Source organism: Danio aesculapii, chromosome 15 (assembly GCF_903798145.1).
Source record: "Danio aesculapii chromosome 15, fDanAes4.1, whole genome shotgun sequence".
In the NCBI taxonomy this organism is placed as follows: domain Eukaryota; kingdom Metazoa; phylum Chordata; class Actinopteri; order Cypriniformes; family Danionidae; genus Danio; species Danio aesculapii.
The window spans coordinates 41,899,133-41,915,150 of NC_079449.1; the positions used below are offsets into that span (position 1 = coordinate 41,899,133).

Consider the following 16,018-nt stretch of genomic DNA (forward strand, 5'->3'; position numbering starts at 1 on the left):
CAGAGATTTTGGTCCGCATTGACATGATAGTATCGTGTAGTTGCTGCAGATTTGTCGGCTGTATGATGCGAATCTCCCGTTCCACCGCATCGAAAAGGTGCTCTGTTGGATTGAGATCTGGTGACTGTGGAGGCCATCTGAGTACATTGAACTCATTGTCATGTTCAAGAAATCTGGCTGAGATGAATCCAAGTAAAAGTGTGCTTTATAACTGTAATAAATACATGTAACATAAAGGTAGGCTATTGCTAGTTATTTTATTTTCAGTAATAAGGTAATCTAATATGCTGGTGCTTTCAGTATGGCTGTAAATGTCACACAGGATGGTAATCAAACTCACATTAGGAGTACATAACTGAATAGCAGTACATTTTTTTCCATGTGGTCACATGACATGAAATCTACTGGTTTATAATAAAAACTATTACTATTTTACTGCTTTAAAGCAAATTAAATAAAACGGGTTAAAATCAGAAACCATATTTTTTATTAAATCTAAAAAAAGCACTTTCAATGAAATACACAGTACTTTCACTTTTTTCAGTGTATTATTAATAGTTGATAGAAAGTACTGGTCCCCAAACACTGAAGAGTTGCCAGAAATAATCATTGAAAAATGTTCTGTTCACACTCTGTAATATAAAGTTTATTCAATGAACACTGTGTGTCTGTATTCTAATTTGTGCTTTAAAAATATCTTACCCTTATTATTTTATTTATATTTATTTATCATATTTATCTTTATTTTCCTTCAGTTCAATGGCATTAAATAATTACAATAAAATTTTACTACCTGCATTCTTTGTGAAGGACTATACACATGCAAATGCAGTGTTACCATAGAAACGAAAATCATGTCAAAACTGTTGTTTAATTTGAGGGTATTTGCATCCAAATCAGGTGAACGCTGTAGGAATTACAACAGTTTGCATATGTGCCTCCCACTTGTTAAGGGTCCAAAAATAATTATAAATCATAAATCAGACTTTCACTTCTCAATACTTGGTTGCAAATCATTTTCTGTTAATTAAAGCCTGAAGTCTGGAAAACATAGACATCACCAGACGCCGGGTTTCATTCCTGATGGTACTGTGCCAGGCCTTTACAGCAACTGTCTTCAGTTCCTGCTTATTCTTGGGGCGTTTTCCCTTCAGTTTTATCTTCAGCAAGTGAAACCCAAATTCAGATTCAGATCAGACATGGCCGTTGCATAACATTCCACTTCTTTCCCTTCAAAAACTCTGGTTGTTTTTGCAGTATGCTTTGGGTCATTCTCCATCTGCTCTGTGAAGCGCTGTCCAGTGAGTTCTGAAGTATTTGGCTGAATATAAGCAGAAAATATTGCCTAAAACACTTCAGAATTCATCCTGCTGCTTTTGTCAGCCATCACATCATCAATAAAAACAAGAGAGCCAGCCATACATGCCCACGCCATGTCATTACTACCACCATGCTCGTTCCTTTCCTTCTCCATACTCTTCTCTTCCCATCACTCTGGGACAAGTTGATCTTGGTCTCACCTGTCCATAGGATGTTGTTCCAGAGCTGTGAAGGCTTTTTTAGAACTACAATCTGGCCTTCCTGTTTTTGAGGTTCACCAATGGTTTACATCTTATGGTGAACTCTCTGTATTCGCTCTGTTGTAGTCTTCTCTTTATTGTTGACTTTGATGCACAGACACCTACCTCCTGAAGAGTTTGTTCTTGATCTGGCCAACTGTTGTGAAGGGTGTTTTCTTCACCAGGGAAAGAATTCTTTGGTCGTCCACCACAGTTGTTTCTTTTGTCTTCCAGGTCTTTTGGTGTTGCTGAGCTCACTGCTGCGTTCTTTCTTTTTAAGAATGTTCCAAACAGTTGTTTTGGCCATGCCTAAAGCTTTGCTATCTCTCTGATGGGTTTGTTTTGTTTTTTCAACCCAATGATAGCTTGCTTGACTGATAGTGAGAGCTCTTTGGATCTCATCTTGAGAGTTGACAGTAACAGATTCCAAATCCAAACAGTGCACTTGAAATGAACTCTGGACCTTTTATCTGCTCATTGTAATTAGAATAATGAGGGAATAACACACACCTGGCCATGAAACAGCTATGAAGCCGATTGTCCAATTACTTTTGGACCCTTAACAAGTGGGAGGCACATATGCAAACTGTTGTAATTCCTACAGCGTTCACCTGATTGGGATGTACATACCCTCAAATTAAAGCTGACAGTCTGCAGTTAAAGCACATCTTGTTTGTTTCAAATAGATTGTGTTGGTGTATAGAGCCAAAAATGTTAGGATTGTGTTAAGTTACAAATATTTATGAACCTAACTGTGTATATATATATACATATATATATATAACTCAAACTCAACAATAACAGATGATTTTTATAAAGCAGTAAATTGTGTTCTTATGTTCCTTTTTTTTCTTTCTTTTTTTTTTTTGTGATAACCAATGGCATGGTTAAAAGTGATTTGCCAATCGGAAAAGGCACCACTATGATGAAAAACAAATTGGATCAAAAAATTCTTACATTTGCTCATGAATTTAATAATGAACTATTCTTTGAAAATTCAGTTAACTGTCGCCGTTGCCACTTTCTATTTTTTTTCCAAATTTTAAATACAATTGTTTAAATATTTCTAACAAAAAAAAAATATTAACTAAGGTTTATGAAATAAATAAATTAATTAATTAAAACTTGTCAATCATTCGTAATAAATTCACATCTTCAGGCTCTTGCTTCAATGCAGGTTTCAAATGCACATCAGATCTTCAGAGAAAAGCCCTCACTGCCAAAGAGCAATAACATTTAGAGCAGGCGGAGGGATATTTTCGCTTTTTAATGTGTCGTACTTAAAATTCATAGTTGTCATGCAAAATAAATCAGCGTTCTCTCATATGGAGCTGCTGCACGGAGCTTGTGAGTGAATAAGAGATGAGAGTTAAACGTTCGCAGGCCTGACTCTGACACTGTTCATCATGTCAACTTCCGCCACTTCACACCGCGCTAAACCTCAGCAGTATATGAGCCTGGGCATGAGGAGGGTATACCCGCAAAACTGCATTTGTGTGCCCCTTTATACTGTCTCTTCCTGTCTGTTTGTCCTTGAGCAGCTGATGAGAAAATTCATCCTGAAAATGACATGTATCATCATTTACTCCTTCTCAAGTGCTTCCATAGCTTTCCTTTTTTCTGTTGAACACAGTTGGAAACCAGGAAATCTGGGTATAACAAAAAATAAATTTGGACAAAACTGCCAATGAAAGGGAATGAATAACTCACTTCTTAATTTAATTCATAAAAGCACTGTGGCAAACAAATATGTGTTGGTAAGCATATTTATTGTGCATTATTTTCACTTAAGTGTGATGAAATAGATTTGCAGCCCTTAAAAGCATGCCATGAACTTATATAGCAACTTATATAGAGTAACTTATATAGTGTTTGAAAGTGTGACTGATCAAATTGACCAGCTTGTTTGTAGTTTTTAGACATTTTGCTATGTTTTTATAAAGCCTGTATTTATAGTTCATGGGTATTCTCACAACACCACATACAGTGCATCCGGAAAGTATTCATAGCGCTTCACTTGTTCCACATTATTTTTATTTTTTGTTACAGCTTTATTCTAAAGTGGATTAAATTCATTTATTTCCTCAAAATTCTACACACAATACCCCATAATGACAACGTAAAGAAAGATTTTTTTTAATTGTTGCAAATTTATCAAAAAATTAAAAAAAACTGAAAATCACATGTATATAAGTATTCACAGCCTTTGCCTATATAAGGTCCCAGGGTTGACAGTGCATGTCAACGCACAAACCAAGCATGAAGACAAAAGAATTGTCAGTAGACCTCCGAGTCAGTATTTCCGCTGCTCTGAAAGTTCCAGTGAGCACAGTGGCCTCCATCATTCATAAGTGGAAGATGTTTGGAACCACCAGGACTCTTCCTAGAGCTGGCCGGCCATCTAAGCTGAGTGATCGAGGTAGAAGGGCCTTAGACAGGGAGGTGATCAATAACCTGATGGTCACTTTGTCTGAGGTCCAGCATTCTTCTGTGGTGAGAGGAGAACCTTACAGAAGGACAACCATCTGTGCAGCAATCCACCAATCGGGCCTGTATGGTAGAGTGGCCAGACAGAAGCCACTCCCTACCTGGAATTTGCCAAAAGGCATCTGAAGGACTCAGACCATAAGAAACAAAATTCTTTGGTTTAATGAGACTAAAATTGAACTCTTTGGAGTGAATGCCAGGTGTTACGTTTGGAGAAAACCAGGCACTGCTCATCACCAGGCTAATACCATTCCTACAGTGAAACGTGGTGGCAGGATCATGCTGTGGGGATGTTTTTCAGCTGCAGGAACTGAAAGAATAGTCAGGATAGAGGGAAAGATGAATGCAGCAATGTACAGAGATATCCTGAATGAAAACCTGGTTCAGAGGGCTCTTGACCTCTTGACTGCGGCGACGGTTCATCTTCCAGCAGGACAATGACCCAAAGCACACTGCCACAATATCAATGGAGTGGCTTCACAACAACTCGATGAATGTCCTTGAGTGGCCCAGCCAGAGCCCAGATCTGAACCCTATTGAACATCTCTGGAGAGATCTGAAAATGACTGTACACCGTTGCTTCCCATCCAACCTGATAGAACTTGAGAGGTACTGCAAAGAGGAATGGGCAAAAATTCCCAAAGACAGGTGTGCCAAGCTTGTGGCATCATATTCAAAAAGACTTGAGGCTGTAATTGCTGTCTAAGGAGCATCAACAAAGTATTGAGCAAAGGCTGTGAATACTTCTGTACATGTGATTTTTCAGGTGTTTTTATTTTTAATAAATTTGCAACAATTTCAAAAGCTCTTTTTTTTCACATTGTCATTATGGGGTATTGTGTGTAGAATTTTAAAGAAATAAATGAATTTAATCCATTTTGGAATAAGGCTGCAACATAAAAAATGTGGGAAAAGTGAAGCGCTATGAATACTTTCCAGATGTACTGTAAGTACCACAAAACAACTTAACAGTGTCTATGATTTGTAATCAGATACATTTTCCTCGCTTATCTATCTCCATGTGAATATGTGAAGCATATTTTAGATTCACAAAAATGTAGACAGCGCCCTCTAATGGATTCGTCATCTGAAACGTGCAACAAAACATATCTGGAGTAACGCATTTTACCTGGGTTGGAAAAAAAGTGCTAGTATTGCTGAATGAAACAGAAGGATCTATGTGAATAATCGAAGTGTGCTCATCATTTAATCATAGCCATGCCAGTGGAGAGTGAGAAAGAGAAAGAGAGAGAGATCCCTCACACTGCTCCAGGGTAACAAGGTTTAAGACAGTGGAGGGTGAGACGGGCCTGAGCAGGTTTTGAGGCTCTTTTCATGTCTGTGCTTGCAGTGTGAACAACCCAGTTTGCTTTCTGCTCTCTTCATTTGAGGTGATCGGATCACTGGTTGGCTGAAATGGGGCTAAGAAAGACATGTAGACGTGGCAATGATCAACTGTCTGCACCAAGGCGTGCATTTTTATTGTGTGAAATGCAATAAAAATGCTTATACAATGTTCAGGATAATGTCAAAAAAAGCAATTCGTTACAGTAATTCTCAGCGGGACTCATTTATGAAACACAAGCAGAATATTTTGTGTGTGTGTAAACCGTCCATAAAGCTGTTCTGATGTAAATATTTGAACTCATATTTTTCATGTTAGCTGGTACTACAGTAGTGTATACCTTCTCCCAGCCATGTACTGGAACCATGCATGTACTTTTTTGGCTAAATTTACAAGTTTGATCTGTCTTTTTATTTATGCCTTTATTTATTATCTTTTTTTTTGTAGCTCGTGAGATGATAACTGTAAATTTGAATAAAACATAGTTCTCATCCCTGTCACTTTTTTACAATGAATGAACAACAATTGAAGGTGACGCAGTGGCGCAGTAGGTAGTGCTGTCGCCTCACAGCTAGAAGGTCACTGGTTCGAGCCTCGGCTGGGTCAGTTGGCGTTTCTGTGTGGAGTTTGCATGTTCTCCCTGCATTCGCGTGGGTTTCTTCCGGGTGCTCCGGTTTCCCCCACAGTCCAAAGACATGCTATAGGTGAATTGGGTATGCTAAATTGACCGAAGTGTATGCATGTGTGAATAAGTGTGTATGTGTTTCCCAGTGATGGGTTGCAGCTGGAAGGGCATCCGCTGCATAAAACAAATGCTGGATAAGTTGGCGGTTCTTTCTGCTGTGGTGACCCCAGATTAATAAAGGGACTAAGCCGAAAATAAATAAATGAACAATTGAGAAAATAATATAAATTGTTATATTAAGTAAATCTTTTGTAAAATGTAATATTAACAGTGGTGGAAAGAGTACTGAAAAGTCATACTCAAGTAAAAGTGCCATTACTTGCCCCAAAATGTAGTGCAAGTAGAGTAAAAGTATCTGTTGTAAATATTACTCAAAGTACAAGTAAAAAGTAGCCCTTTTAGAAGCAGGCCTGGCTCCATGGGGTGGGGGGTGGGGGTGGCAGGGTCACCCTGGCCCACCCAACCAGGAGCTTGGTCCACTCTGGCCCCACATCAGATAACAAATTTTTTTTTTGGTTTGGTTTTTGGCCCTTTATAAGAACATTTTTGGGCACCCATGGTTTAAGGCCATTTGGTGATTTCAGTTATCATAAAGCAAACATCTTTCATATTTTCATCAGTGACATAGTCTAAACAGTGTTTGGGTCATTGCATTTTCTATGAGCAGCATATTTGCTTATTTTGACCTAGTAACAGTAATTTAAAATAGTAACACAAGATTCACAAATTATTCATTTGCTTTTCAGCTTAGTCCCTTTATTAATTTGGGGATGCCACAGCGGAATGAACTGCCAACTTATCCAGCATATGTTTTACACAGCGGATGCCCTTCTAGCTGCAATGTATCACTGGGAAACATCCACACATAAACACTACAGACAATTTAGCCTACCCAATTCACCTGTATCACATGTCTTTGGACTTGTGGGGGAAACCGGAGCACCCGGAGGAAACCCACACCAACATGGGGAGAACATGCAAACTCCACACAGAAATGCCAACTGACCCAGCCGAGGCTCGAACCAGTGACCTTCTTGCTGTGAGGCGAACGTGCTACCCACTGCACCACCCAGATTCACAAATTAGTATTATATACTTTTTTTATTTATTTTCCATCATATGTTTTCAAAATCTATAACTCTTTTTTTCAATGTATTTGACATTAATATACTCTGTGTTATCATGTTTAATTTATATTTTGTTAGTATATAGACCTACATGTTAACCGACAGGGTTGGATAGCTTTTGCAGCTATGATGGGTGAGCATTAGGCAGTGGGGGAGTGTCTTTTGTCTTTCCAGGTGTGAATTATTCATGACCATTGTCACTCCCATGCATACAGTATGGTGACCCAAAACAGACTTTACAAAATGTAAATCATTGTAATATTTTCTTTGAATGAGAGAACAGAATAATTTTCACATAATTGTGAAGTAAATGTGCTAGCCTACAAGACTAGGTACTCAAAAGTCTTGTTCAGGCTTATTCATTGTTGTTGTATGGACCTTATTTCAGCTATTTTTTTAATCTCTTTTTTCTAAAAAACACATGTACATCAATATTTCTCACATATTATTGTAGCACAGAATACAAAAAAAAAAACAAAACATGTTGGCCAGTACTATGTCATGAGTAGCTGAAATAAGCACAAATGTCAGGGCATGTCAAAACATCTTAGGGGCCCCAAAATCACCTCAGACCCCAGAGGGTTAATTAAAGAACTAATTATTTAATTATTACTCAGAACAGTGTTTTGTGGCAAATAGTCATGTAATAAGTGGTATAATGTCCATCGAGCTGGTAGTTTTCACAGAGTAATCTTTACGTAAATAATTTTCATGCAGTTTTTGCGCAACACCGAATAAGACCGTTAACCGGCTTTATGGTGTTAATAATAATTGTTAAAGTGCAATGGTTCCATGTTGAGCATGTGAGATGTGGTATGAATGGGCTGTCATTGATGTTATATATAATTTTCTCCAAAACATCACTCTGTGCCTCTATTTCTCCCTCTCTTTAGTTCCTGCCATGATCACATCTTACCCCAACACCACACGGGCAGAACAGGGTCACATGACTGAGATGAGCTGCACTGCTCACGGTGAAAAGCCCATCAAGGTTCGCTGGGAGAAGGAATCTCATATCATCAACCCAGACATGAGCCGTTATGTGGTTACTGTGAAGGAAGTGGGCGATGAGGTCATATCCACCCTGCAGGTGAGCAAAGGCCCTATCTAAACTGAGAATGCAATCATACGCCTCATTTCCAACACACATATTCAGCTTTGCCCAGGACTATCTGTCAGTTACCAACATCAATTCATGTTAAATAAATAAATATATATATATATATATATATATATATATATATATATATATATATATATATATATATATATATATATATATATATATATATATATATAAATAAAAATAAATCATCCTCTCTTCTCACAAATTTATTGTCACCATGAAACTTGCACTGGCAGCTCATTTACACTTTTACTGATATATATTATATTTAATAAGACACAGATATGGGGCAAGACATGATTTTATCCATCAGTGACTGATCTAAGGGGAAAAAGTGAATCTAAATATATCACAACATTGGACATTTTTTCACACATTTAAAAATACTTTATATGATCTGAAGAATAAAGTTTGCAGTATTCAACAATGAGTTCAAAATGTTGTAGCATTGTTGAAATAACTTGTGTTTTGTATCTTATAGCATCCAGTTATCCTGTCAGAAAGAAACATTAACAGTTATACTGATTTCTTATTTTTTTGCAAGTTTATGACACATTAATGTTTCAGATCATCAAGGACATGTATACAGTATTAGTCAGACATAACACAAGCAAACAACTCATGTAGTTTTAAATTAAGGTTTTTATTATTGAGGGAAAACAAAATACAAAACGACATTGCCCTGTGTGAAAAAGTGTTGACCCCTCTTCCAACCTAACTTTGGTTTACCTGTTCACAATCAAGAAATCATTCAAATAGGACCTGTCTGACAAAGTGAAGTAGACCAAAAGATCCTCAAAAGCGAGACATCATGCCGAGATCCAAAAAAAAATTCAAAAACAAATGAGAAAGAAAATTATTGATATTCACAAAAAAAAAAAAAATTGCTAAAAATGCAGACGATTATGAAATCATTAAAGGGCAAACTGTTTTTAATAACAGCTAACTATGTAAGCAAATAATTTTAATAATCTTAAATACCAAATCTAAAATAGTTATTTATGTGTGTGTGTGTGTGTGTGTGTGTGTGTGTGCGTGTGCGTGTGTGTGCGTGCGTGTGTGTGTGTGTGTGTGTGTGTGTGTGTGTGTGTGTGTGTGTGTGTGTGTGTGTGTGTGTGTATATATATATATATACTTATATATATACTTATATAATTAACTGTATATGGGACATGGGGCATGGGACGATAACCATTTTCAAGGTACACTTTGTTTTTTTAAAGTCAAGGATTTAAAACCAGCAAAATTTTCTGCTATACTGTTCTATGGTATAGCACAGATTTTTGCTGGTTTTAAAAACCTTGACTTTTATATAAAACCTTGACTAATCATATATATATATTATTTTTATGTCTTGTTTTTTAGGACAACAGAATCTCCAGCAGAAATTATATCCAAAGATGTCGTTTTAAATTGTAATGAAATCAGTATCAGTGTTTTTGAAACTAATGAAGACAGCAGAAGTCAATGATTCATTTGAATTATTTAGCCTAATATATATACTTTGCCAAAATAGTTTAAACGTTTCTCAAAATAAAATATATTGTGTTAAAAGGGGAAATACGTTTTAGTTTTTTACCCAGAAATTCAAAAAGAACATATTTTAGAGAAATAATCACAATACCGTATAACTGTCTAATCGCGATATTTTTATCCAAGGTTAATGTACCGTCAGAATCTTATACCAGCCCATATATATATATATATATATATATATATATATATATATATATATATATATATATATATATATATATATATATATATATACAACAAGAATAGGAATAGGAACACCTGTGATGATTAATAAATGGTGTATAAAAACTGACGAGTGGCAGAAAACAGAATAAATGAGACACACACTAAATGAAACACATACTATGGTTAACACACATTGAACTTATAATTATATAGAAGTGGAGATGTTCTTGTTTTGTGGAACAAACAAACATAAGGATGAACCATCTAAAATCTTTCATTTTACACACCAGTAATACAAACATATCACCATTGACTGAGAAACTGACGGAAATCAAATACACAAAGTAGAAATTTACTGAATAGGAACACCTGTGATGGTTAATAAATTGTGTATAAAAACTGATGAGTGGCAGAAAACAGAATAAAGGAGACACACACTAATTTAAACACATGCTATAGGTAACACATATTGACTGTTAACTGCACTGTAAAACCCAAATTAACACCCACCCAATTTTTCTCTACTCATTTCTTTCGTTTTTAAATCATATACCAGTTTTGCCTCCGTAAACTTCTATGTTTACTGCTATTAATAAGTAAGTAGTTCGATCTGTAAAATGCAACATAATTATTAGCCGTGAACAACCAGAATTCACATTTGAACAGGTAAACTCTTATACAGTAGCAATATTCTATTTCAGCATTTAGTAAATAGTCATTATTACATCTTGTATACATGTTTTCTTCCCCACAGATCTTACACACTGTCAGGGAGGATTCTGGCTTTTTCTCTTGCATTGCTATCAACTCTTATGGTGAAGATAAAGGAATCATTCAGCTCATAGTTCAAGGTGACGTTTATGCTTTTATTTGATTGTTTCAAGTGTTTTATTTTATATACTGGTGATCAAAATAATGAAACATGAACAATAAAAGGTTTCTAATGTTTTAGAAATGTTGATAAATACAGCACAAAACTAATAAACTGAAAATGTGCATGATTAAAGCTACATTTCCATCAGAAAGATACTTGAAGAAACATTTTCTGTTATTGTCATTGTTAAAAAGTGCAGTTTATGTTTTTGAGAGAAAGAAAGAAAGAAAGAAAGTTCATTTACTCTTACTAGTTTTTTCCAGGAGTTTATTTTTTTCTCATTTATTTATCTGAATTCGGTGATTCGTTTGTTAAATATTGTGATTCATGTTCTTACCATGATTTTCCCGCAGATCGTCCTGACCCTCCTGAGGTTGAGATCAGAGAAGTAAAGGACCGGACCATCGCACTTCGCTGGACAATGGGCTTTGATGGCAACAGCCCTATTACAGGATATGACATCAACTATAAAAACAAATCAGGTAGAAGATAATGCATAGTAATAATAATACAAATATATATTCAGCTTATTTACAAATTTAAAGGTAAGGTCTGCTGTTAAAAGGTGTTATCGTACAAGAAAATATTAGGAACACAGTTAATTGTTGTGTGTATATATATATATATATATATATATATATATATATATATATATATATATATATATATATATAGTGCTTTTCCGGACCCTTAAAGCCCTTTACACAGTTTTGGGGGGAATCTCCTCATCCACCACCAGTGTGCAGCATCCACCTGGATGACACGATGGCAGTCTTATTGTGCCACCACACACCAGCTGATTGGTGGAAAGGAGACAATTTGATGAAGCCAATTATGATATGGGGGGGCCATGATGGACAGAGGGCAGTGGGCAAATTTGGCCAGGATGTCTGGATTAAAATCTTTTTTGAAGCACAACCTGGGATTTTAAACAACCACAGAGATTCAGGACCTCAGTTTAATGTCTAATCTGAAAGATGGCACTCATTGAGCAGTATAGAGTCCTCATCAATATACTGGGGCATTATGACCCACACAGGCCGCAGGTTGAGCTCCCCCTGCTGGTCTCACTAACACTACTTCCAGCGGCAACCTAGTTTTCCCATGTGGTCTCCCATCCAGGTAACGGGTGCAGCTCTGCTTAGCTTCAGTGGGTGACCATGTGAGAGATGCAGAGAGCTAGTTGACGGCCTACAATAATTTAACCGTATTATAACAATAATACTAACAATACTACTAATAATAGTAATAATAATTATTATTATTATTAGTAGTAGTAGTAGTAGTAGTTGTAGTAGTTCAGCTATAAGGATATATTCCAAGAACAAAATGTAAATAAATTAATTTGAGTGAAGAAGCTATCATTACAAAAATCATATTATTGATTAATAAATGAATAAACCTTATTAAAATTAGTAAAAGTTATTAAATTGGACTGAATAAGCAATATTTATGCAAGATAAGTCAAACGTTATTTATAGAGCACAAATTTTAAACAGCCAAATATGCTTTACAATAAAAAAGACAGATTATAATTAAAAATAAATTAAAGAAAAATATGAATATCTTAATAATAAAATATAAGAATAAAAATAACAGGGATTCATCAATCGAAAGTTAGAGAATAAAAATAAGTCTTTAGACCCACACGGAATCTGCTGATTTTTTGAGCCCATCATTCAATCTCTGTATTTACTTTGCCATGAGATAGAGTTGACAGTTTTTAACAGTTTTTAAAGTCAAATCTTCTGTTATTCAGTAGATATATTATATGAGAATTACTTTGTTTACCAAAACAAGTGGTTCTAATTGGATTTAGATTGTTAACCTTAAATAAAAGTTATTATTTTTATTTCATGTGTTACGTTTTTAGTTACTATACTCTTACAATCACAAAATTCAGTACAGTAATAGAAAAACATGTCCGATGATTCTGTCCGATATCTTTAGATTAGATTTAATAGCATCCAATGATGTAAAAATCCTGATGTTCAGAGAGAGAGACTGTTCCAAAGCTTTGGGTCCGCAACACTGAAAGCGATATCACCTTTTCATTTACAGCGAGAATGGAGGACAGATAAAATAAAACTGATCACAGGATCTTAATGGCCTATAGCTAATAAGGTCACAAATATAAACCAGGGCAGAGTTGTGCAATGCCTTGTGTTTAAAAAGAAGGATCTTAAAACTGAATTTACATAAAGAAGGATTACATAGGTTGATTTCTGTGTGGCAATCAGTTGTAGAATGATCTTTAAACATTATGGTGTTTAAATAGCCTACAGTCAAAGCCCATTCACTCCAGTGATAAGGATGATAATAGCTATAATGATGTCTGTTTTAGCATCCATGTCTATTATAAACAGACTCCGCAGTTTTTTTCATAGTCCACCTAAAATGCTAAAAGGAGAATGGATTGAATTGTTATATTGTTATAGTTATCGTCTAAAGTGTGAACAAGTATGTAGGCAAGACCAAACTGTTACTGTATAACTAGGGAAAATTGCATTTATTAAGAATTTGAGATATTATGGCTATGTTAAGCTGCTTTTACACAAGCTACACTGTAAAAAGTGCTATAGAAATAAAGATTAATCGAATTATAATATATACTGTATATATTATAATTCAATTAATCTTTACTTCTAAAGCATACATAGCCAAAACTGTTAGCCCCCTTTTAAATTTAATTATTTTTGAAAATAAGTGTTGTTTAATTTGTTTGTTTAATGGAGAAAATATTTTTTAGTTTTAATAACTAATTTCTGATAACTCATTTCTTTTATCTTCGTCATGATGACAGTACATAATATTTTACTAGATATTTTGCAAGATAGTATTCAGCTTAAAGACATTTAAAGGCTTAACTATGTTAACTGCAAGTTAGGTTAATTAGGTAAGTTATTGGACAACAGTGTTCTCCAACAAATTGAAAAAATACCTTAAAATTGTTTTACAGATTTTAAAAGCTGCTTTAATTTTAGCCAAATGAAGAAAAAAAAAAGATTTTTTAAGAACAAATATTTTAAGAAATACTTTGAATTTTTTCTTTTACTTGAGAGATCTAAATTTCATAAGAAGGCTAATATATATGCTGTACTCTTCAATAGTGTGTAAAAATGTGATTTCTAAAAATTACAACCAAAAAAGATCCAGTCTGAGTAATTTCCATAAATCATGTTTTTTTTTCTTCTTGCAGTTGTACTATTCAATAAACAATATACTGTACAAAAAAAAATGTTATCTGAAGAAAAAAAAAAGAGTTATTCATATCTGTTTTTCCTAATAAACTCCTCTCACACACTCAAAATATATATATTTTGCTGCTTGTTCAAACTACTTTAAAATAAGCTGAAACAACACAATTCTTGATATTTTTTGGGGACAACTTAATTGTTTTATGTTCAATCGACATACATTTGTAAATTTGAAGGAAAGGAAGGAAAGAAGGAAAGAAGGAAAGAAAGAAAGAAAGAAAGAAAGAAAGAAAGAAAGAAAGAAAGAAAGAAGGAAGGAAAGAAGGAAAGAAAGAAAGAGAGAGAAAGAAAGAAAGAAAGAAGGAAGGAAAGAAGGAAAGAAAGAAAGAGAGAGAGAAAGAAAGAAAGAAAGAAAGAAAGAAAGAAAGAAAGAGAGAGAGAGAGAGAAAGAAAGAGAGAGAAAGAGAAAGAAAGAAAGAAAGAAAGAAAGAAAGAAAGAAAGAAAGAAAGAAAGAAAGAGAGAGAGAGAGAGAGAGAGAAAGAAAGAAAGAGAGAGAGAGAGAAAGAAAGAGAGAGAGAGAGAGAGGGAGAGAGAGAGAGAGAGAAAGAAAGAAAGAAAGAAAGAGAGAGAGAGAGAGAGAGAGAGAGAGAAAGAAAGAGAGAGAGAGAGAGAGAGAGAGAGAGAGAGAGAGAGAGAGAGAGAGAGAAAGAAAGAAAAAGAAAGAAAGTAATGTGGATTATTTGTTTTATTTCGGCTAGAATAGAAATGAAATTAATAGATTAGAAATTGATTTATTAACCATTTAAATGCAATATTACTCGCCCCCTTAAGCTATTTTTTTTCTGAACAAATCACTGCTACAATGACTTGCCTAATTACCTTAACTTGACTAATTAAGCTAATTAAGCCTTTAAATGTCACTTTAATACTTGTATCTTGAAAAAATATCTAGTAAAACATTATGTACTGTCATCTTGACAAAGATAAAATAATTCGTTGAAAACATTGTAAAACGGGCAACAGAAACCAGAAACAATAACAGGAGGGCTAATAATTCTGACTTCAACTCTATATAGATTCTTGTTGTATTTTTATAATTACTATAAATATTGTGACTAAATAATGGCTTCTTGCGGTTTACATTGCATCATCACACACTCCGTATTTCTCTGTATTTCTTGAAGCTCCCTGGGCCTCATCACAAATGACCAAAGACGTCTCCCCTCAGCTGAATCAGGCCACCATCATTGAGCTTCACCCTGCTTCCACCTACAACATTCGCATGTTTGCCAAAAACCAGATCGGAGAAAGCAGACCGAGCAATGAGCTGACCATCACCACTGACGAAGCACGTGAGTATTCCCACAACTCAAAAGGTTGTGGGCTTCTGTGAGGGTTCCTGCTGTAATATGAGACATTTTGTTATCTATGGCGCCACCTAGTGGATAAATCTGTAATTGTTTTTCTGTGTGATCCGCATTCAATCCAGCACCTGACGGAGCTCCTCAAGACGTGCAGCTGGAAGCGATCTCATCCCAGGGTATCAAAGTCACATGGAAGGTATTACTCATATATTTGTGCACACACTGTACAAATATCTGTTAATTAAGTTTCCGTATTTCGTGATTCACAAGTTTTTTTTCTGTTTGTTTACGGTTGTGAATTGCATTATGGGATGTTGATCTCTGCGTTGTCGACTTTTGATGTTGAAAATTCAACTCTATACTTTAACAAAGTGACTATTATTGACATTTTAGTAGTAAGAATAATATAATGTATAAGAAATAATACAGAAAAATAAGTCTAAAATAACAGAAAATGGACTGGTAACCTTATTACTAGGTTTTTGTACTGTAATAAACACCGACCAAGACAATATATCAATATAAACTATTGTTTATAAATTCACTTTTTTA

At 34.9% G+C, this 16,018-nt stretch overlaps 1 protein-coding gene across 1 annotated transcript in view; it reads left to right on the forward strand.

Annotated features, from left to right (window-relative positions):
* dscamb (Down syndrome cell adhesion molecule b) overlaps positions 1-16,018 on the forward strand; it is a 258,156-nt gene that overhangs the window by 204,259 nt on the left and 37,879 nt on the right. The window contains exons 12-16 of the mRNA XM_056473430.1: positions 8,097-8,293; positions 10,785-10,881; positions 11,258-11,386; positions 15,287-15,454; positions 15,592-15,662. Coding sequence (XP_056329405.1) covers positions 8,097-8,293; positions 10,785-10,881; positions 11,258-11,386; positions 15,287-15,454; positions 15,592-15,662 — 662 coding nt within the window. The remainder of the gene's footprint in view (positions 1-8,096; positions 8,294-10,784; positions 10,882-11,257; positions 11,387-15,286; positions 15,455-15,591; positions 15,663-16,018) is intronic.